This window comes from Apteryx rowi, unplaced genomic scaffold (assembly GCF_003343035.1).
Source record: "Apteryx rowi isolate R43461 unplaced genomic scaffold, aptRow1 scaffold_284, whole genome shotgun sequence".
Lineage (NCBI taxonomy): Eukaryota > Metazoa > Chordata > Aves > Apterygiformes > Apterygidae > Apteryx > Apteryx rowi.
In genome coordinates, this window is record NW_020449241.1 from 1,025,560 (window position 1) to 1,047,999 (window position 22,440).

General features: G+C 41.9%; 1 protein-coding gene across 1 annotated transcript; it reads left to right on the forward strand.

Moving 5' to 3' along the window:
• Nucleotides 1–1,063: 1,063 nt before the first annotated feature.
• Nucleotides 1,064–21,721, forward strand: C8B (complement C8 beta chain). Its single transcript, XM_026069034.1, has 12 exons — nt 1,064–1,155; nt 2,729–2,882; nt 3,988–4,129; nt 5,475–5,616; nt 7,928–8,060; nt 8,967–9,161; nt 11,621–11,861; nt 14,039–14,167; nt 15,420–15,583; nt 17,923–18,076; nt 19,372–19,440; nt 21,570–21,721. Exons 1-12 carry the CDS (start codon nt 1,064–1,066, stop codon nt 21,719–21,721), a joined length of 1,767 nt encoding a protein of 588 aa, XP_025924819.1.
• Nucleotides 21,722–22,440: the final 719 nt, after the last annotated feature.

The following is a 22,440-nucleotide window of genomic DNA, read 5'->3' on the forward strand; positions in this document are numbered from 1 at the left end:
AACTTTTCTCTCTTTCAGACACTCAGTATAGGTTAAGACTAATTAGGAGAATCAAGGGAAGGACTGTTGTTCCTCAAGAACTGAAAAAAGCCTTTATGCTTGGGATTCTGCCTCCTTAATCATGGGCCATACCTAAAGCTAGAAGCAACGTGACTRTGAAGGACACCTTGACAGACAATTGAGGAAAAAATCTGCAAGGTTTTGAAACTCCTGATCTGCCTTTAAAAGCACAGCTTAACTGATGGAAGTAAGTCCTTGGTAAGTCCCTTTCCCTAGTTAGGTCCATCGGATTATGAGAGAGAATGACTGCCATGACAGCGCAGTAGCTAGCAAACGCCAAGACCTTTAACTTGCTTCCATGGACATAAGGCATTGAGTGTACCTGGAGCCTGCATCTCCTGTAAGACCATTCTGTAGGAGGGAAGGGAGAGAACAGAAAGTCTGGAGAGGCTAAAGCGCAACCCTCTAAATATGAGAAGCAATCTCTTCTCACTGCTTCGCTTTTGCTAATGAACTTCTAGGTAAGTCTGGAGTTTCCTGCCCTTTAATACCTGATGCTTAGGTTTTAAAGCTGCATGGACCACTAGTTTATCTAATCGAACATCTAATCCTATTGGTTTCCTCTGTAATTCCTCTGAAAGACAAATAGACGTTAAAACCAGAAATAAATGAATGATTTTACACTCTTACCTGTTTCTAAAAAGCTGCATTTAATTTACTTATCGCTATCCTCTTGACTGTTTCCTTTGCCAAGACTTGAGTATTTTATTTCATTTGTTGAAATATTCATTTTCTTCGGCGTCTTGAAAGGTGCATTACAAATGAAAGTGTAAATTGCTTCTGAGCTGATCTTCATTTTCTTCCTACTTCCCTAGCAGAAAGCTATGTGCTAACAATTGCAAAGTTTACCTTGTGAATTTGCCAGGTGGTGGGTCATCTGTTGTTTACTGTGCGGAAAAACGACCTAGTAATTTATCCTTTTCTACTTGAACCATTTTCAAATCCCCTGGCAGGCTGAACCAGAGTTGGGGTGATTTCGAATTGCCGGTGGTACCTGGGAATCATGAGTACATCACGTTCAGCGTTTACTTGGTACGCAGTCAGACTGCTCCTATTTTACGCAGTCCTGGGCTTCCTAAATGTTTGTTGCTTTAGGTAAGTGAATGTTTCTAAAGAAATGTCCATGCAGTGATATGATAAATATTGAAATTCAATACTGATTTTCAGCGTTTACATTGTATAGCAAATAGCTGCTATCTTGAGCTATTTCTATACTTCTAATGAATAGCAGAAGACATTGTTTAAAATATAACGTAGTGCAATGTGTCTGATTTTAAAAAGTAATCCTGTTTGATAAATCTGATATGATAAAGCACTAGGATAGCGTTGTAACATAGTGGAAATTTGTTTGCAATGCACAATYACCTAATGTGCTAGCTGCCCAACAGTGTTGGAAAGATGAGGTTTCAGGTTTTTGGGGGTACGTACATGGAAAGAATCTGACTAATATTTGTTTCATTCTCTATTAGCTTAATGCAATTTGCTCTTTCAGAGGACTGTGGTTAATCAGTGACTGTAATGATTCTGATCTAACTAAATTTTTCCACTGTTCTCTGAACTTTGAGCTCTGATTTCACGCATCAGTAGGCTGATGAGTTTTTGTAATTCCTTTATTCCATGCAATTTTGAATGTGCAGTAATGGGAGCCCCTTGCCAGGCACTAGATCATATTTAAAGCTTTAGCTGATGCTATTCCTTATCTTGGTGAAGGAATTGGGAACACCAGTGAGGTATGAAAAGAAAGTAATTGTCAATGCTTTACTTTAGTTTTCCTGCTTACAGGGAATAAGAGTATTAGGTGCTACAAGGAAGGTATTTGTTTGGAATGAGGATTTAACCAGAAATACTGGATCCACTGAAAGACTAGGCAGTGTTTTAGCTGCGGTATCATGGAAACCTTGGAGACAGTTGTCACGTGACATGGTGACAGTGTGGCTGGGGTGAAGAGTTGAGGCTCATACTCCAAGTTCATTACTGGGATGAATGGGATTGATGGGTTAATGACTCTTCMTGTGAACAGAGAATAGAGTCTAAGACTAATGTTTCTGCCCAGGTTGAGAAAAAACAGCCTACTTGCCAAATAGAGGTACTTAAGTCTGGTTTTCAAAAATGCTGAGTGTATGCAAGTCATTTGCATTGCGATTGGTGTCTGTCATGGAGGGGTTTGACCTTGGAGTTGTTCATTGTGTCTGACAGTGAGGCACTGAAATACTGTCCGTACAGCAGGCAGCAGGTAAACGGGAAGAAGGGCAGGAACTGATGGCACAGATTTTGCTACTGGCCACTTTGCCAGGTTATTTTGCAGGGCCTGTGCAGCTTGAGATGAAGCCCAGGTTGTTGGCACCTCTACTGTTACCCAGGCTGGCTAAATCAAACCTGTATACTGCAGCCACCCTCCTGAGCGGTCTGCAGGCTCTACCCTCAGGCTGATAGCATTATATAGGGCTGGATCTACTCTTGGGCATTGAAGAGCGGACAGGTTTCATACAGAATTAAAACCAGTATGAGGTCAATACTGAAATCTAGAGATTACATTGAAGAATCAGTGAAGTCTAACAAGAGTTAATTATTTTTGGCATGTAGATTTCCACATGTATAGGTGGAGCTGTTCTGTCCTCACAGCTCAGTGATTTCACACGCTGAAGCTGTCATGTGTTGTTGAATATAGTGGTGAAAAGGAGTCCCTTAAATTCAGTTGCACCAACGCGAGTCTGGCCAAAGGCAGGTGGGCTCGATCCGTGAGCAATCCGCCGCAGCCCATCGACTGTGTGCTCTCCAGCTGGTCRTCATGGAGCAAGTGCGATCCCTGTCAAAAGAAAAGGGTGAGTATTTGTGGTCTAAGCATGGAGGCTGAGAAAATGGAGAAGGTCTTGCCTTCCAGGCCTTGTCTTTATTTGTCCACAGGGTTGGACAAACAGCCGGGAGCCACTGAGGAAAGCACTTCACTCTGCAAGTGCTGCTGTAGGGAAGGCTGCAAGCTTTTGCTTTCAGGTGGCTTTTAGCTCTCTTCAGCTCTTCACCCACACGGTAACTCCAGTGACTTCTGTGCTGTCCTGGGAAGGTGTAAGCCCAGGCTCGTTGAAAAGAGGAGGGAAGCCGAGTCCTTTGGAGGGGCACTCTGTCCAACGCAGTCCTTTTCTTCCGCGGTCCTGTTAGTGTGAGGCATCCTCACCACTGATGGGCCCCTGGGGGAACTGGAGACACTCGGTGCCTTTCAGGATTAAGATGCTTTTTCTTGTCTTCCAGTGAGCATTTTCTACCCAAGGAACCCCATCAAACTGAGTGAGTGATCCTCGTAGTGGGACTGGCAAAGTGCCCCTTGATCTCTACCATGCCAGGTTGGCTGGAAGGACCTTTGTTAACAAGTTGTCCTCTGGCTTCAGCCAGAATAACCAGTTATGGGAGCCAGGCAAAGTGAAGCTTCGTATCAAAGAGTTAATCCTAGTAGCTGGAAAAAGGAAGGAGGGATAACATATTGGATAGAGTAATTGACTATTTCACAGCAGTGTTGTGGGTGGAAAAAAATCCCTAATGGTACAGAGGACCAAGTGATATGCAGCCAGAAAATAACAAGGGATGTTGTTACCAGCGTTAATTTAAAGAGAGCAAATAAAACTGAATCCTTCCTTATTCTTTCACATACCCACACTACCCTGTCAGGCTCATTTAAACCAACTGTCAAATAAAAGCAAACTTCCCTTCATCCTTTTCAATCCTTGCTTAGTAAAATTAAAACTCTCCCAGATTAGAAACCTTTCAAATGAGGTACGTTACTAGCATCTCATTTCTCTACCCTACCCATTATTTTTTCTTATGGTGCTACTCTTAGATCAGATCTTCCCAACACAAACTTTCTTTTATTAACTGGGGAACCATAAAATTCATTATTTCTATACACATGAGTCAATATCTTTTATTTCATCACAGTACAGGTTTGCCCGTCTGGAACAACCTTCTCAGTTCAATGGAGATCCATGTGATCATTCTGATAAAGAAACTGAAGACTGTGTTACAAATAGTCCTTGCAGAAATAAAATTAGATGTGAAGGTTTTGTATGTGCAATTACAGGTAAGTACTAGCTGAGCGAGAAATGATGGTGCTCAATTGACTTCTGTGATAACACCACCCTGAACTTTCTGCTTCTACAAGAGTTTGCCTGGCTAAAGATATGTCAGAAGTTGACCCAAGTCCATCCATGCTTGTGTTGTGTTCGCATCAGTGCTTGGAAGTGACTGTTAGCCAGTGTCTGTCAGTCTGAAGCATGTCTTTAAAATCTCCAAATAGGAAATTAAAAAATTGTCATATCAGTAAGATCTGTAACGCAAATGGATCAAATGATCTGACAGCAACAGCAGAACATGTGCCAGGCATCCTTAACACATGCCCAAGAGCATAACAGCTTATTGTGGTGGCACTAATAGCATTTCCCTCCATCCGTATGAATGACTAATAAATAGAGGACTCTCTAAACAATGTGGGGAGGCAAGTTAGCTGCATCCAAAATTTGCTCTGCTGATCCCTAAGAGTAAAAGAGCCCAGGACAAGTGGTCCATGGAAGCACCTAGAGCAGCAGATTGGTAGGATTCAGCTGGAAAATCATGTGCTACAATGAGAAGGACTAACATCCAACCTTGTGGAGCACTCCCTGCTGCCCTGTTGGTGCTCGCTTGGTGACAGTAGGTCCCCTACAAGCGCCCTTGAGTGCTGAACAGCTTGGGCTGCTGAGACTGAATGCTAGCCTCCTCCCAGTAACGGGCAGCCCTAGTCCCTGCTTGTCTTCCTACCTCTGCTCTGCCACTGCCGTTGCATCTGCACCTGTGCAGCAGCGAGGGAAGTGCTTGCAGGGAGCAGGACACCGAAGCAAAGGGGAAACAGAAGGCAGGCAGAGGTCAGCACCAGTGCCTGGAGATGGAGCAAAGCTGGTGCTGGTGTGCTCCACTTAGCTGCTCAGGGAGGAAAAGGGAAAGCCACCTTTGAGCTGTGTCCCCAAGGGAAATGCCTCTTTGTCACATGCTAACTTTTTGATGGCACTGTAGAAGAGGGATTCTATAATTTTGTACATAAAAAGGGGGGAAATTTATACCAGGTCTGCTGAAAAGTTTGTGTCTCATGCTAAAAAAATTTTCTTGCAAAAAAGAATTTCTATCCTTTTTTAGTTGTTTTTTTTTTCCCCTGGGTTGAACAAAGAATTTTAAAGTTTTGAGCAAAACTGAGTAGATGGAGTTTGGGGATTAAATATCTGCATGGAAAACCTCTGACAGAGAGGAAATATCTTCCAGGTAGTTTTGAACAATGCGTTGCAGCAGTCTCGTATTGTAATTCTAAACTCTGAGTGAGGGATTGTGATTTTGCAGTGTTATCACTAAGAGTAATAATAGATTATTTTTTAAGTAATTTACACATTGCATCCTAGGAAGATGTATTACACGGAGGCTGCTTTGTAATGGGGATGATGACTGTGGGGACCAGTCAGATGAAAAAAACTGCAAAAAAGTATTTAAAAAATGTGACCAGAAGATGGAGCAATACTGGGGAATAGAGAATCTGGCAAAAGGGTAAGTCARTGACCTTAGCAAAAACCGTTTTCTTATTTAAGGGTAGAACAGATTTTATGAGGCCTCAAACATAAATATTGAACTGAGAAAAGCTGTCRCAACTGCTGTATCCAGGGGTTATGATCCAATAGTCCTTGGGTCCTCATCCAAAGCCCGATGGGAAAATTCCTATCGACTTCATCAGTATTTCAGAAAGAGACATRGTGAGTGAAAATCACAGAAGCAACCAAGTGTACATGGTACACAGCGAACCCTACAGAGAGCACATCAGCTCAGTCTGCAAATATGTCCTGCAAGAGCCCGTGCATGCACTTTATATTGCCAAAACTTGTAAAGYGAGAGAAGACAGAAGTGTAAACTCCAGACACTTCTAAAATATCTACAGGTATGTGCATTGTCCTACACTTCAGAAGTTAATCGGTGAGATGGATTCTATATTCCAATTATTTTGCACAGATGCAAGTATAATTAGCTTCTGACCTAATTCAGCGTGTGGGGAGCAGGAATGTCACAGCCTTTAGGAACCAAGAGATCACTTAAAATTGTGGCTTTGAAATAAAAACAAAGGAGGGTATGTTAATATCTGAACAGACAGTTATATCACTCTTCATAGGGTGACTTAAATCAGTATCTTGAATTGCCTAAACTCTGAACCTAGCTGTGGATTTGTATTTTGCACTGTATTGGTTTTGGCAGGGCCAAAATTTCTTGGATAAGCTTCTAACAATAGTGGAAGATGGTGGAATTTTTGTCCTTTGCTTGAGTGGGGCAGGATTTAACCCATATGTTCACAAGCGCCAGCTTTGTGGGGATTCAAATCCACATCTGAACTGATGATCCAGCTTTCAYTGGTTCAGATTATGGCAACTTTCTGTAAGATTCTGCTGGGTGAGGAGTCGTCATCTCTCGTTCAGTGGGAAACAATGCTTTTTACTTCAGAAAAAGAAGAAAAAAATCACATTGCAAGGAAAGAATGATGATTTCTTTCTCATCTTCGGAGACATGGCTGCTGTGCTTGTCATTGCTACAGCTTTGTACTTCTGAGTTTAATCAAAATTAAAAATAATGTCAGACAATTACAGAAACATGCTTCTCATCTCTTTGAAGCTACAATTGCTCAGAAATATGCTTTTAGTGGACTCCCCTGCTTTTCAGTATGTTCTAAAATTAGAATTAATATTTTACAGCTTCAGAGACATTATCATGCAAGTCTTTCTCTCCAGAATAAGGAGGGGCAGATCTAGCAGAGGCCTGGAACACTAACAGGGCAAGAAATTAACTGTCAGCAATATTCTTCTTTTTGTGAAGCTTCTGCTAATGATTCTTGTTACTATTTGAGTGTGGGTTTGTGGAAACCAGTACCGTGTCCTCAGCTGGGTGCCACTGGGGTGATGTTAGGTTGTCCTGACAGCGACCAACAGAGAGGTGGGACAGAACCTGCCATCAGTGACTGGAAAGTAAATGAGCCTGGTTTAATTCCCCCATCTGAACAGGTTGTAATGCTGTATCCTTTCTGGGTGAAGACAGGTTACGGTTACTATCCATCATCCATTGAAGTCAGAGGAAAACTTCCCAATGACTCTCAAGCCACTTTTGTTAAAAGGTTGCTTCAGCAACTAGACCTTCTTCTGGGACAGATTTTACTCTTATCCAGTGACCCGTGGTTGATCCTTGACCAACCAGGCAAATATGACTGATAAACCAGAACAAAGAAATGTGAATYAAAGATGAGTCTAGACTGATGAAATAGGTGGCAAACCATCCTTTGAAGACCCTGCTGGATACTACTGTGTTGCTGCCAGCATGCAGGAGAGCTTGGGGTGTGCTTGAAGCACCCGGTCAGGCTGTTTGGCTGGTGCAGTTTGTGCTGCTGTTCCCAGGAGAGCTCCTCTATACCTTCCATTGCAGTGCAGGAGCCTGTGCTCGCTGCTCTCTACGATCTCCATGATTTTTAGCACAGTAAAGGATGCAAGTGTTGCCAGTGCTGGTGGCAGTAGTGCTCTGGTGTCAATCCTAGTTGGGTAGATGAAATTGTCCTTTTGTAGGGAATGCTATACAGTATTCAGCAAAGTGTCAAAATTCAACTCTGTCTTTTGTTTGCCTGTTAGACAGTTAGGCTTTGCTGAGCAGTTGAACCGAGCAGATAGTGGAAGAGGCAAAGCTTTATGTCAGAGTTCCAAATTAAAGAAGGACAAAACAAAGAAACCTCAGCCAAGCAGAACGTCCTTTTGCCTTTTTCAGTCATGCCATTTGCTCTGCATCYCTGAATCAATGATAAGCTTAATATTTTGCTGCTGTGATTCCTATACAGGTTAAATATTTTCACAAATGACTTGGAAGGATCAGTTCTTGATCACAGGTACTATGCTGGGGCATGTTCTCCCCATTATATTGCGGACACAAGATTTAGAAAGCCGTACAATGTAGAAAGATATACCCCAGAGGTAAGTGTCAGATTCTTCTTCTGTAAATAAGCATACATACATATATTCCAATAATTTTAGTGCATACTACCAATAAAGCTTCATTACTAAATCATTTTATAAACAATTACAAAATTTATGAGATCAAATGGAATAAGCCTGAATTTAGTCCTACTTCTAAAATGTCATCATACCACTTGCGCTATATGAACTGGGACAAGTTCCCTTAAATGAAGATCTGTGTGAACTGCAATAGATGGCCAAGTTCCCTTGGACCTACTGATTGCAAAAGCTGAGCATAATCTTTCCTGTTCCATCTATACAAGATGAAATCATCCCGTGGGAATTGTGACGTTAATTTTTAACAGAATTGTAAAATTCCTGGAGAGACCCACTCTGTGAAGGCTATCAACATGCAACAGCTTAGTATTTAACAGCACACCGTATGCATTGCGTGAAAGGCTAGACAACTCGATAATTTCCGTAGAGCTTAATCACGTGCAATGGGCATCAAAGATGTACTTCGAACACATCATACTTTTGGCCTCAATGCTCTTGATGATTTAGCATGATATTTTTGAGTGTTACCCATCAGGAAACCTTTTCCTCTTCGAATTTTAAACTTGTTTAAACTTTCACTGATGCCTATGTTTAAGATTTCAGTTTCTTTGCATAAGGTTGACTTACTGAGTAAGCCTCAGGTCTCTGCAGTATGGAGGAGATAGTAATTTTCCTGCTGGTGTAAATTAAGTGTTCTTGAAGTCATAGTGTTAACAATAATAATACTTTGCAATTATAAAAGGCTTCTCATCTTCAAAGTACAAGCTTTAATTCACAAGTAGATTAGTGTCTGTACTCCCTCCSCATGCTTCAGGTGTACAATCACTATGCAGGAAACAAAATGTGTTGTTTTTGCTTTCTGTTTAGACCAAAGGCAAATATGAATTTACACTGACTGAATATGACTCCTACTCAAATTATGAAAGTAATGTCCTGAAGGCAAAAGCTTCGCAGTCTAGCTTCAGCTTTGGTATAAATCTGTATTTCTTTGAACTTGGTTACAGTTCTAACGACAGGAGGTTCAAGAAGTTCTTTCAAAGGATGAAAAGATTTTCTTCAACTGTAAGCACTGTTCCACTTAATTCTCTGCAACCACGTTCTCTGTTATTTGTGTATGTATTGATTTGATCTCCATCATCAGGTCAGCAGCCATGACTAGGATAAATGAAATCTTTCCTCCTGACTGGATTTTGCAGTCTGTATTGGTGAAGTGCTTGGCCATAACTCCTTAGCTTGTGTTTACAGCACCCGGGAGCTTTTCCATTGACAGGTCAGCCAGGAACCAGGCTGCCTAGCCTCTAAAATCAGAAGAGACTGAATGCAGTCTGTCCAGTGTACTGTTGGGCATCTATGGTTAGGATATGAGAGTGTACCAGATCAGACCAAGGGATTGTACCTCCCTCAGTGATGAGTAGCAGATGTCTGGGAAGAGTAAAAGAACATGTGAACAAAAGCATGCTGATACTACTTCTGAATACCCTCCTAGCTTTYGGTCATCAGTATTGGGGTGGTACTCAGACTGACCCAGCGGTATTCTCTTTGTATTTAATTGGTTTGGCCCATGGAAATGTTTGGAATTGCATCAGTTCATACTGGCTAGTAAAGCCATTTAAGAAAATGAAACTAAGAAATATGTTCGAATGGCCTCCCCTCCATACAGTAAAAATGCTGGTAGGAGATGTACAAGTTGCACTTCTAACCAGGTCTCCATGCTGCACACCAGCAACAGGGTGTTGTGCATGTTGACATGCCAGCCATTAAAAGGTTCATATCCATCATACCAGCCTCTGGGCTTCRGAAGTGAAAATTACAGGTTTACCCAACTGGATACTGTTCTTTCATCAAAAGAACGTAAAATAGGACATTCATTGCACCAGGCAAATACTGCTTAAAGGGAAGCCGCAATGGTAAAATTGCTTTTAGCTAATGAACCCTGGAGTCCAGCATTCCCTCTGCCCTATAGGGTGAGCTACACTGAGTAGTTTGGAATTCTGGTTGAAAGAAGGGCAAATGGGATTTTTTGAGGTTCTGGAATTTCTGTGCCTGTAAACACAATCCAGAAAGCAGTCTGTGGCATGGATGGCTATTGTCTTTGTGATCACTGCAGAGCATCATCTCGCACATGAAGAGCCATTCATCTTTTAGGTGGGTTCAGCAAGGCAGGAGCTGCCACTTTAGTAAATGATGATGCAAACAAAGAGGCTAAACTATTCCACTGTAGGGCAGCCTTGACAAAAATGTAGAATGAAAACTGCTAGCAGGCCTTCTGTGGGTTTAATTATAGACTAACACATGCCATTTTACTTCGGTTGATATGATATATCTGCTGAATACATCATTTATCAGACTGGGACACTCACAACACAAAATACGGATGGTGCAATCAGAGATTTGGTCATAGCTGTGATCTGATGCACATTTTAAGCTGGCTAGAGATGCTTTAATCTATAACTCCTAGGGCTGTTTTATGAGATTAGTTTTGGGGTTGTGGGCAACATCATTTGATTTCTTCTTTCCATCTGTTACTGCTGTAAACAAACTGAGCTCTTGTCAATGGCTTAATAGTACTGATCTATGTCTCTCCCCTCAGTATACAGTGCATTCAGGAACAGGAGTGTTCCTTGTTACTATTAAATTTSCATTTGCTTCCAGCATTTGGGAACTATTCCAGGGAGTCTACTAGAGACACTACCCATGATGATATCTGAGGTATATGAGAAGCATTTGCAATAGATATCCATGAAGAAACACAATACTAAATCTTGATTTTATTATTTAAGCTGCAGAGTTCTACATTAAAACCCCATTAATGTGCTTCTCCCGCTGACCCAAACAACTGGACACTAAATTCCTTTGGACATGGTAAAAGACCTCTTCTGTTCCTGACTTTTATGCCAGAAAGAGAAGATATAAAGATATATATAGATGTATACAAACACATGTCTATACAGATGCATAAATGCATGTGTGTGCACGCACACAGAAATGAATGTGTTTTCCTCTTTCCTTTGAGTTTTGGTAATGGCAGATTCTGTGGAGTATAGGTATTTATCTGGGTCAGCCAGAGAATAACCATTTCACAGATAAATCAACAGGATTTGAGACTTCCCTGAAAATTTTTGAAGAAGTTTTGGAAGAAAAGGGCTGGTAGACAGTTGTTAGGGATAGAGTGCTCTCCTGGGATGCAGCTTTTTGTCCTTGCTTCTTCAGTCTGTCAGAGTAGAGTCTTGAAACTGGGTTCAACTGGGTCCCAGTTGAATGCCTGAGCTATCACCTAACCTGTAATGGGTGTCTCTCCCTCTTCCTTCTCTTCTCTCTAATAGCCCACATATCTACCCTGGTCCTCAGAAACTTGACTACTAAAAGGGTTTTTTGCTAGATTAAAAAAATTCCAGTTGTAAATTGTTAAGCTGATAAATCCTGACCAACCTAAGTGTTTAATGGCAAAGAATTACACTTCGTCAAGAGAATTACATCCCTCATTTACTTTGGATTCTCTTTTGTGTCTGCATTTCATGTAGTCCAGTAAATTTATTCATGCCCGTTCTGAGCTGGATGTTGCCATTTATAAACTGAAGCCCCGGGCCCTGATGCTGCATTACGAATTCATGCAGCGGCTCCATCRGCTACCCTCAGAGTACAGCTATGGCGAGTACAGAGAGCTCTACAGGGACTACGGGACCCATTACATCACTGAGGCTACTGTTGGTGGCATCTACGAATATACTTTAGTTCTGAACAGTAACGAGCTCCAAAAGGCAGGTATGTGCATCTGATACTTGTGAAAAAGCTTTGGGGTCAGATCCAACCTTTCTGTGTGAATAGCTTTCTGCAAGCACCCAGTAATGATTCAGATTTGAGGACAGAAAAGAGAGAAGGTGGAAGAAGTCAACAACGTTTCAAAGAAAGCCTGCAGGAAATATGGGAGGAAGAGTGTTTTATGGCTGCAAATAAAGAGCCTGGTTTTCAAAGCATGCTCAGCATCATTGGGCTTCATCTAGCTCTCAAGCTGTGGGTGCTGTCAGTTAGAAAAAGGGCCCAGTAGCAAGTATTTTCTATTTTGTTTCTTGGAAGCTGACAAGATGTGTAGAGGAATGATAGTCACATAGCTTAACTCTTTTGTTAGCTTTGAAAATCTTCATCCAAAGTCTTTTTCTGGTGCTTTTCAAGTGACAGTTTTGAAACACCTTTAGCCTCCAGAGCTTTTCCAGAACGTAGGAAACAGTAAATAATTTGCTGGGTGAATCTTGTGTCTGACATTGCTCTTGCTCTCTGACTCTGGCTTCCTTTTCTCAAGAAATGATGATTGTTGTGTAGGATAGAAAGCTGTGTGACATTAATCAATAGCTGCACTCTCTTATTTATTCATTGGCATGGGAGACTGAGTAACTACTTTCGTTGTCTATTTGCAAAAGCATTTAGTGAACTCTGCTGTGTTGCACTCAGTCTGTTTGCTCTTCTGCTGTCTAAGAAGTTGCTAGGTTATGCTATAGTCAGATACAGCCCAGAGGGACAGAATTTAAATTTGTATTTCAGATATTCAAAACATTAACACTGTCCAATCTCTCAGATGTTACTGGGGCCCATCACAAGCAATATTCAGTTGCATGCGTGAAATAATATACTTTTTTGTTTGTATCAAAATGCTGTCTAAAAGTATGTGCTGACCTAGATCAGGATCCTTCAGTATTGCCAATGTTTTCAACTATCCCCAGTTTTGAGCCAGGCTATAAGTTCTCACAGCCATTTGATAGCTCTAGACAGAATTCAGGCTTCTCCCTCTGAAGCCCTCATTACAACTGTACTGTCTGTGCTCYGGCACCACTGGAGATCAAGTCTTCTTTTACAGGTCTAATATCGCAAGCTGTGTCCCATGGTTGGTTCTTGTACTGCTCTGTCATATCATCCAATATGCCAGATGTGTCTGTGTCGCCTGATTTGATRCTTTCTGTGGGACTGTAGGCGGTAGAGAGGTGTGGGTGCTAGGTGCTGTACGAGGATGTCATCAGATAATGATTCCTGCCTTCAAGGGCATATGGACTAAGAACATTAAGAAGGGCTATACTGGGGCAATCCAAAACTCAATACGGCCCTCTCTTCTGTTTCAGAAACTGGCCGATATCAGATGTGAGGGAACAGCCTAAGAGCAGGATAACCGTATAGTGATACTTGCATTGTGAATCCAAATGATCTAGAAATGGGTTTAACTCCATTGTGTTAAAATACAAAGAACTGAGGAAAACCCAGGRGATTACAACAAAAAAAGCAGAAAAGGAGAAGAGATACTTGACTGTACTATCTGGTATTTACCATGATATCTGCCTAAATATTCTTGAATGTCAGAACAGCAAGGAGTTTGAGGAAGGACTTTGGACGAGAACATATGGTAGATTTGCAGATTTTTAGGGATAATGCTTGTATGTAAAGAAAAAATTTATAGTAGAGCTGCATGGAAAAGCTTCCATGAAACAATTAACATTCTTCTGTTAGCAAAGGACTGGAGATCTGGGCTTGCAAGGGGAAGACAGGTTACTCCACCTATTACCCTTTAAAAGCCAGTGTCTTGACTGTGGGGATGGATGGTACATAATCCTTTGCTGAAGATGTTTGTCATTTAAGTCAGAGAACAGATTCCTAGCTATTGTAACTTCACATAACCCAGTGGAGCTGCGTTGGTCATGAAAGGCCTTCTCTTTCAGCATTTACCTTGTATTTTCACTTGATTTTAGAGTTCTGTGAAACATACAGATTTCATTTCATTTCACATAGATGTGGTAAACATCCTAGTGAAGCTTTCTTCATCTCATCTCCTTTTTCCTGAAGGAAAAATATTTAGCAACTTGTATTTTCTGGGGATATTGAGATTAAAAAATAGTAAAAGATTCTGAAAATATAATGGTTTTATTTATAACACTGCAATTTTTTGGTGTGCATTTAAGGTTATTCTCTGAGCGATGTCCAGAAATGCACACAGCATGGCTTTAATATTGGTGCAACTATCAAAGGTGTCTCTGTGAGTTTGGGAGTGACTGATGGCACCTGTAAATCCCTTTTAAAAGAAATTGGAGGTAAGCATGAAACGCTTCTGTGATTTCACTTCTAGTCTTTGTCRTAATGAAAAGAGGATTTTGTGATTTTGCCTGCCTGAAGGACCTCCCTACGCCCTCACAGGGACTTTTGAATCTGTTAGCCAGCCTCWGCCAAGCTTAACAGAGGGGTAGATGTCTCAAAGCTCTTGTTTTCTTGCAAAATTGTCTTTGTTGAGCAGAGAAGAAAGATCTTCTCAGTGTCCCCTCCTCCTTCCTAGGGAGAAACAGGGGCAGATCAACTGTTACCTGTCCAGTTTGGGCTGAGTGACCAATGACCAGCACCGGTGTGCTGCTTTCTGCACTGTACCAGCCCAAATGAGGGAAAGCAGGCAGTATGCAGGGAGGTGCTGGTGCTGYGGGAAGCCCTCTAGAGCCATGATGGGAAGCTGGGAGCACTGCAGCAGCAGGAGGGTGCAGCTGAAGATATGTAGAGGAGAACTGGCAATATTAATGACGGTGAGGAACTTTGCGCTGTGGAAGGACCTTCAACATTGTAAGTGGCTGCCATAGGCAAGAAATCGGTGGGGAGAGACAGGATACGTGAGAGGAGGACGGGGTTATTGCTGCAAGGGAGCAAGGAAACCAGGCGTCAGTGGTTCTGCAGCTTGTAAGAGCAATTTGTTCTTTATGTTATGACATTTTATCTTCCATTTCTCAAATGGAATAAGTCTGTCCTCATAAAACGAGCTTCATGTACTAATGGAATTTGATCTCACCCCACTGAAGTAAGCAGGACTTTGACTCCTGCCTGCGGCGGGAGCAGGTGCAGGTCCATCGCTCCGGGTGTCACARCCTGCCCAAGCTGGAGTTTCTAAGTGCTTTTTGAGTGTAACCACACAGAAAGATCCTGATTCATTAGCTTGTGATCTAATTACCTTATGGTGATCTAATGGTCTTACAGGCTTTGAGTTTATCTGTTTAATGTTTCTTTCGACATTATTATAAATGAAAGACAGAGAAACTACAGTCTGAATACCAAAGTCCTTCTTCCAGCCAGGCTCCCATAGGAGTGAACCCTGCTTGTTTGTGAAGGCAGGGAAAATTTTGCTTGAAGTGAACCTGGCAGTTCATTTGGCCACAAGTATGTGACCCAGTTGTGGCCTTTCTCCTTTCTCCTCTCAATGGGATGGGTCATTTGCAGGGGTGTTTTGCTGTTAGTTTGTATGTTATTTGCGATCCACAAAGAAACATCTGAGCAGAATTGGCCAATTTTCTGAATGCGTGTTTGCAGACAGCACCTTCAAAAAACAGTATGTGGAAGACTTCATCGCCCTTGTTCGTGGAGGAGCAAGTGAACACATTACCACATTGGCTTACAAAGAGCTGCCAACTGCTGCACTAATGCAGGAATGGGGAGATGCTGTACAGTACAACCCTGAGATCATAAAGCTAAAGGTACTGTATCCATCAGTTCATGCAGCCTCACTTAGCTGAGCGCCTTGGAGAACTGTATGTTCACATAAATGGGATTTAAAAAAAAYGGGGCAATTTCTAAGGCAATTATTAGAACCGTATTGTGTAACATGGTGCCTCTAAGAACGGATATTTGGAGGATCTGAGTTTTGCTGGATTAAAAAGAGTGGGGTAGTTGAAAGCGAGTGAAGTAAACAATTTTTCCCATTTCCAGTCTGGCTGTGCAGATATGATCACCTGCTGCCTATGAAGCAAGTCAGACTATCCACTTTTCTTCTCTGCCAATGTATCGCTTATCAAAAAGATAGCTGTTAGCATAAGTAGTAGAGTTTAATGCGAGGACCTCCTTTTCTTCAAATTTCTCCTGTCTTCTCTGATTGCCAGGGACTATTTAGCAACAACTGTCTGTGATTCAGAATGTTAAGTTCACCACTAATGCCTAGATGTTTGTGCAGCTTAGGTATACCTTAAAAATAGGATGTTGGTTTTGAAGAGTCGAGGTTTTTTGATCCTGAGCAGGTTTACAAATACAAAGCACTGTAAAAGTAAAAAGCGAATGGAAGTATGCAGCAATTCTGCCTTGTTGTTTTCAATGTCAAAGTAAGTTCACTCGAAGTTTGAGTGAATAAKACAAAGGTCCAAGAGAACATGCTTTCAAAACCCGAGTTTGAACTGGTAGTGGTGGAAATTGATTTTGTTACTATTATGCAGTTGGTTTTATTCTAAAATTTAATTTTAGACAAAAAGTATTTATAATTATAAAAGATATTTGCTTCTCCTTGAAAATTCTTTAATTTCTTTAAAAAAGAAGAGATGAATTCTAAGAAGTTTCAAGAAAAGCAAAAATCAGCAATTTGGAAATTCTGCCAGTGCCCATCTGCCACTTGCTTCAGCAGACGTGGTTTTCCAAAGCCCCTGGTGCACTGTGGATAGACGTTCCTCAAATGCACAGTGGGGGTGTCTCAGCAGGTGAAAACAGAAGCGAGATCTTCCACACAAGATCCCGCTTACCAAAAATTCTCACACCATAAATTGCGACATTCTTCCTTGTCTTGCCCTTCGGTATCTAGCCTGACGTCTGTGACCATGCTGTCCAGTGAAAACCACAGACTGATGCAGTTTGGGTTTGCTATCTWTAATCTTTCACTTCCATACTCATATCCCTGTGGGGCTTGAAGATCAAAAACACCAGCAGAGTGTGACTAAATGTCAGCCCAAGAATGCTTAGTTAGGGAAAGCTAAAGCAAATCAGTTCATAAATCATCTGCTGAAAGGACTTGGCAGGTCAATCTTAAGGTATTTCCTTATTTGTATGATCTGAATTCAAGAAGCCAAGGTATGGATCACAGGTAATTGATGAAGAGTGAATGTACAGGAACAGGAAAAGTGTTTTTTTTCTTAAAATATTCCTCTACTTCTAGTAGCTTGAGACTGTCATAGCAGTACTGTTATCTTTCATGCTTACTGTATTCCTGTGGCCTGTATAGCAGATCTGGTATCTAAGTAGCTTATCTAGCAAGGATGGGAACTTGGGATGGATCCTCTAATGACATGTGCCAAYGTCATCTCACCAGCATTAGTGAATGCAAGCCAATTTATAGGCCACACTTCAACTTATTCTTGGGAAAAAAAATAGGCCAAAGTCTCCTTAGTTTCTACTGCATGTCCACTGCATTGTGCATTCCATTATCTTCAGCCAGTGCAAAGACCACCGAGCCTGTCTGTGGTATTTATAGATGAAGATCACAATACACTCCCTTTTGAAGGCAGTGGAAACCCTTCCTTGGCTTCATAAAAAGAGCCTTGAAATACAGAAGTGGTTAAGCTGAAAGTGAAAATATGAATGCCYGTGAATATATGCCCATGAATATATGCATTTGGCCCTTCTGTGCAGCCATCTGAGGACTGAAGGAACTTTTTGTGGGTTGGTTTTGGAGATCCTTTTTAAGTTGGAGTAAGGAGGCACTCATTAAAAGTATATTTGATCAAATCTGGTCTCAAATGTCCACATCAGGAAAATGGATGGGAAAGCATTTAATGAAACTTCTGTGAAACTTTGCCCTGTTTTTCARCCAACTCTATAGCTGTTGTATTTCATTACGCATTTGAAATTTCTTTGGTATTGTAAACCAGTGGGAGGGTCCTTGTATTCCTGACATTGCTGCCTTGTTGTTTACTAGCTTTACACAGACACTAATGGGAAACCTGCTGCACGTACCACAAGGCCATCCTTTCCCTCGCCAGCTGTGCTCCCACAGAGCTGTGCGATGCTCGCAYCATGTTGAACTTCAAAATGATTGCGGTTTCTTCCCCCCCTTTAGGCACAGCCACTGTATCAGCTGGTGACTCCAACTGACTTTGCTAATGCAATGGCAATAAAAGAAAATATGCAACGTGCTCTTGAGGAGTTTGCGCTGGAGAGCAGTTCCTGTCGCTGCGCTCCATGTCGTGGCAATGGAACCCCCATTTTGAAAGGTAGAAGGTTTTTGCACCTCTCGTCTACCCTCTAAGAGAAACAAGCAGAGAATTTGTGAGGAGGAAGGAAGCTTAGCTAGTAATCTGCTCTTTAGTTTCTCCTATTATTCCTGTTTTGGGTGATGAAAAAAATTTTTTTCAAAGTTGCTCTTTTTGTAGAATGTCACTCTTTAGTAAAGACAATAAAGTCAAGGACTGTACCTTTTTAGTAGGAGCGATCATCTGTATCAGTTTTGTGGAAGAATTTGTTTCCATCTCAATTATGCATAAAAAAAAGTTGATGTCTTTGTCTCCTCCTTTGCTTTTAAGATTGCCTCTGTCTTCCTAGAGCAGTGCCTACTGTCTCAACATTAGTGTTTGTAAAAGTGTTTTGAAGATGAAAAGCACCATCTAAGTGCCAAGCACTGTTATCACTGTCACCTCCCCCCATTTCTAATAGAAGCTGTCCTCCTTTGGAAGCAGACTGTGATTTAAAAATGAAGGAGAAAAATAATTAAATTGAATCAAAACCACACTGCCTAAACAGAGTATTCATGATGTGATGAGAGCTTCTAACAAAAGGACTATTTTTTCAAGTGCCTAATTCCAGTCTGCATCTGCAAAAGTCCTGATGAGAGTCGTTATCATCTAAATGAATCTAATGCAGAAACGATTGCTTCAGGTACCAGCTAGTTGATTGTAGCACTTAAAGGATTTCTCTCATGATTACGCTTGTTTAAATAACTTTTTCAGGATCTGAGTCATGTTAGCATTTCATTTAGGATCTTCTCAACAAGAGGTTTTAAATGACCATTACTGTTAGTAAGTGGAAGCTCTGGTCTGGGGTCCTGCTGTGGGAAGCACAGRCCAGTCCTGAGAAGCTGTAGTGGAGTCACGCACACTCTTTCTCTGGCAGAAAAGCTAGCTGAAAAGTGTCTGTCCTGGGTGCTYGTTCTTGGCACTGCCAACAGTTTGCTCCCCTCTCAGCTCTACCAAAAAAAACTTTTTGGAGAGGGACGGGGAACTATGTGGTAAGCTGGACTGCTGAATTAGTGCGCTGCTGTAGCTGAGGGACTGTTGCACTGCAGTGCAGAGCCAGGAACAAATGGCTGGAGAGGCAAGAGGGGCGTCAAGGTATTCACAGTTTCACTGCTTTATTGCTGTTTTATACTTTTACTCCTAGAGAGAAAGGCTGATGTAATTTCACCCACTGTTCCTTCCTCATATAAGATGAAACACTGAAAAGAAATGGATGTCTGTAGGGAAACGTGGCTTGCAATGAAGTCTGTAATCCCACCATCTCTGCTTGCTTTCAGGAACKGAGTGCGAATGTTTGTGTCCCCTTGGCTATAGTGGCACTGCCTGCGAGATCACCAAGAGGGAAGGTAAGAAGGATCTGAAGACCGAGGAAAGAAGGGGGAGAGTGATCCTGGTGAAGGGGACAAGGACGTGGCCAGTGCCGTGAGCCCCTTGCGCTGGTATTACTGTGCTATCGTGGCCCAGGACAAGGCAGCTGTCAGGTCCCAAGAGGGAAAGCCAGATGTGTAGGCTGGATCCTGTATCTCTAATGTCAAGGGATTTGCTGCTGACTCAGGGTGCCAGAGTCAGTAAGTTTGTCCCCTTCCCTAGAGGGCTCACTGCGTGGTGCTGGTGAGGCAAGGATGGAAACGCTCTCAGCCATTTGTGAGCGCCTATAGCCATGGGCTGTTTCAGCCCCATCACTGTTTGGTGAACACAGGCACACCTACACATGCACAAAGCACCTCTTCTCATCTCTCCTCCAAATACTTACGGCCCGTTTTAGGCTGATGTAGTTTGCTGAAGCCCCTCTAATTTGGCAGGAAGGTGACATCTGTGTTGCAAAGTGCAAAGCAGGCTGGAGAGAGGACAAGAGTGTACTATATGGTCTTCATCTGTGTAGCCAGCTCTAACCTGGGTACAGATAGTCCCAGCTGTATCTAGGAGTGCTGTTGGGGGAGCTGACTGGGGATGTCAGCTGATGGATGGGGAGAAATATGCCCAGGGTTGGCTATACCCAGTCTGTCCAGCCCAATGCATGAGGTTAGGCTCCTGCAAACTGACAAATACGCTTTGACTTTCCTCTTCCAGGAAGCCCAGGCTGAGGCTGGTGGTGAGGGCAAGGTTGTGGGTAGGTAGTGAGAGGAGCTAGTCTGAGGACTGACTCTGAACTGACAGCGTAGTCATAAGATGGACTGGTTGGTTATGACCTGTGGAGTTTAATGCACTGGAAACAGAGTTTAGCACCAAAGTCTAATGCTTCTTTGCACTCAGAAAGAGGTGGCTTTACTYTGGCAGTTCAAAGCCACATAAGCCTTCCTTGCAAGTATATCAAACTATAAACTCCTACATAATTTACAATTCAGGATGAGCCCCAGGTCTTCTCCAACAGCTCAGTTTCTTAAGTTTTTCTCTTTGATACCGCCAGTATGTTGCAAACTGTTTTTCCTCAGATATGCTACCATGCATTTTAATCTTAAAATCTTATTATGTTGTTTTGAAGCATTTACTAATGTTTCCTGGCCCCTTTGTATTGCTTCTCTYTCCTGACTGATGTTCTTAACTCCTTCTGGTTTAGTATGATCTGTGAATTTAATCATTTTGCTGTTTACTTCTTCCAGATCATTAATTTAGATGCTAAATAAGACCAGTTCTCAGGCATCCAGAGCTCTGGCACCATCCCACAGTTTGATGCATTGTGTTTATCATTGCCCTTTGTTTACCATCTTTTATCCACGTTTTATTCTGTTTGGCTGTGTCCTAGCCAAGGCTGGCTGAAATACATTTCAAGCCAAGATTTCACAGAGCAGAGGGTCAATTTCATAGGTGTTTCTAAGCAAGTCCATGGAGTCTTAAATTGTGGAGTCGCTCACACCTTGCTCCAGTCTGCTTCCCACATGTGTTATCGCCACCGACCCTCCCAGAGACTCGCATCCATCCACTTGTCAACACAGAAGTTCCTTTTTCACTCCCCCTTCCTTCTTTTATGCGGTACCTCTGCATTTGGCTCCAGGATTCTCAGGACTTTGAATTTCTGTCACTCACATGCTCAGGGTCCAGAAGAAAACAGTGTAATAGGAAAAGCAATGGATAGAAAGCTGAATATTCAAGCTGTTGTTCATTGAACAAGAACATGCTAATGTTTCCCCTAGCACCTCAAAATGTGGCTGACACAAGTTTAATTGCTCTTTTTCTTACACAGGCTTGGAATGGGTCAGGGAGAGAAATGGGCTATAAGCAAATTTAAGGCTAATTGATATTTTTTCCCTTGTCCCTGCTGTATAAAGTATAGTTTGAACACACACCAGAAATGCTGAACAGGGAATTAACATCCTTAAAACAATCATTCACTGTTAATGACTCAAGTATATTGTTAGTGGTATGGACAGGGGCGTATCTGTTTGTGTTTAAATATGATTCATGGAAGCTGACAGCTCTTACTGTGGAAAGAAATGCTTTATTCTGACAATCCTTTCTGGCTTTGGGTTTTTTCCAGATGCTGCTGTTAACGGGAACTGGGGCTGCTGGACTGGCTGGTCTGCATGCTCAGGAGGTCAGCAATTAAGAAGACGACAGTGCAACAACCCTGCACCACAAAGTGGTGGTTCATCATGCTCGGGGCCAGATGTTGAGACAGTTACTTGCTAGAAGGAGTTATGAAGAACGTACACAAAAGAGATGAGCAGTTTACTAATTGGGTGGAAAGATGTTAACTGCCTGGCTTACTAAGTTAGCTTAGCTCTGCTTGTGGGTCTCATCCTAAGTGCGTTGAAGTCAGAAAAAATTCAGAAGGCATTGGGACCTGGGTGTGTATTATGGATCCTGTCTGTTGGACATGATTTGGCATTGTTCCATGGGATTGAATGTACTTACCATTCTTAATATTTTGACTTTATTGCAATGGGTTAATTGAGACAAGCTTCATCTCCTGCATTACTTGGTAGCTGTATGATTATAAGTTTTAATCTTTTGTTTCTGAAGGTTCCTTTGAGATAAGAAAAGCCTGATCTTACATGCACCAGAATGTGGGCTAATACACAGCTTCTGTGAAGACAGCTGTGTCATGTGGAGCAAAATACAGCATATTAAAGTCTGTATCTCGATGAGCACAATAGTATCTAATGTGACATTTAAAGCAGCTGTACCTCACTACCCCAGTTTCCTACTTTTTTATTTAACATAAATTGTCTGTCATATTAGAGATTGTCTTGAAGGAGCGAAAACTGAGTTGTGAAGAATATTCTGGTGAAACCAAGGTATTGTTGGCCTATATAGCAGTTGTATTCTTAGTGAGGAGATGAGCTTCTTCCTGTGGGTTTCTGAAGCAGAGCAAATATGGCCTGATACACTCAGATACATTGATGTTC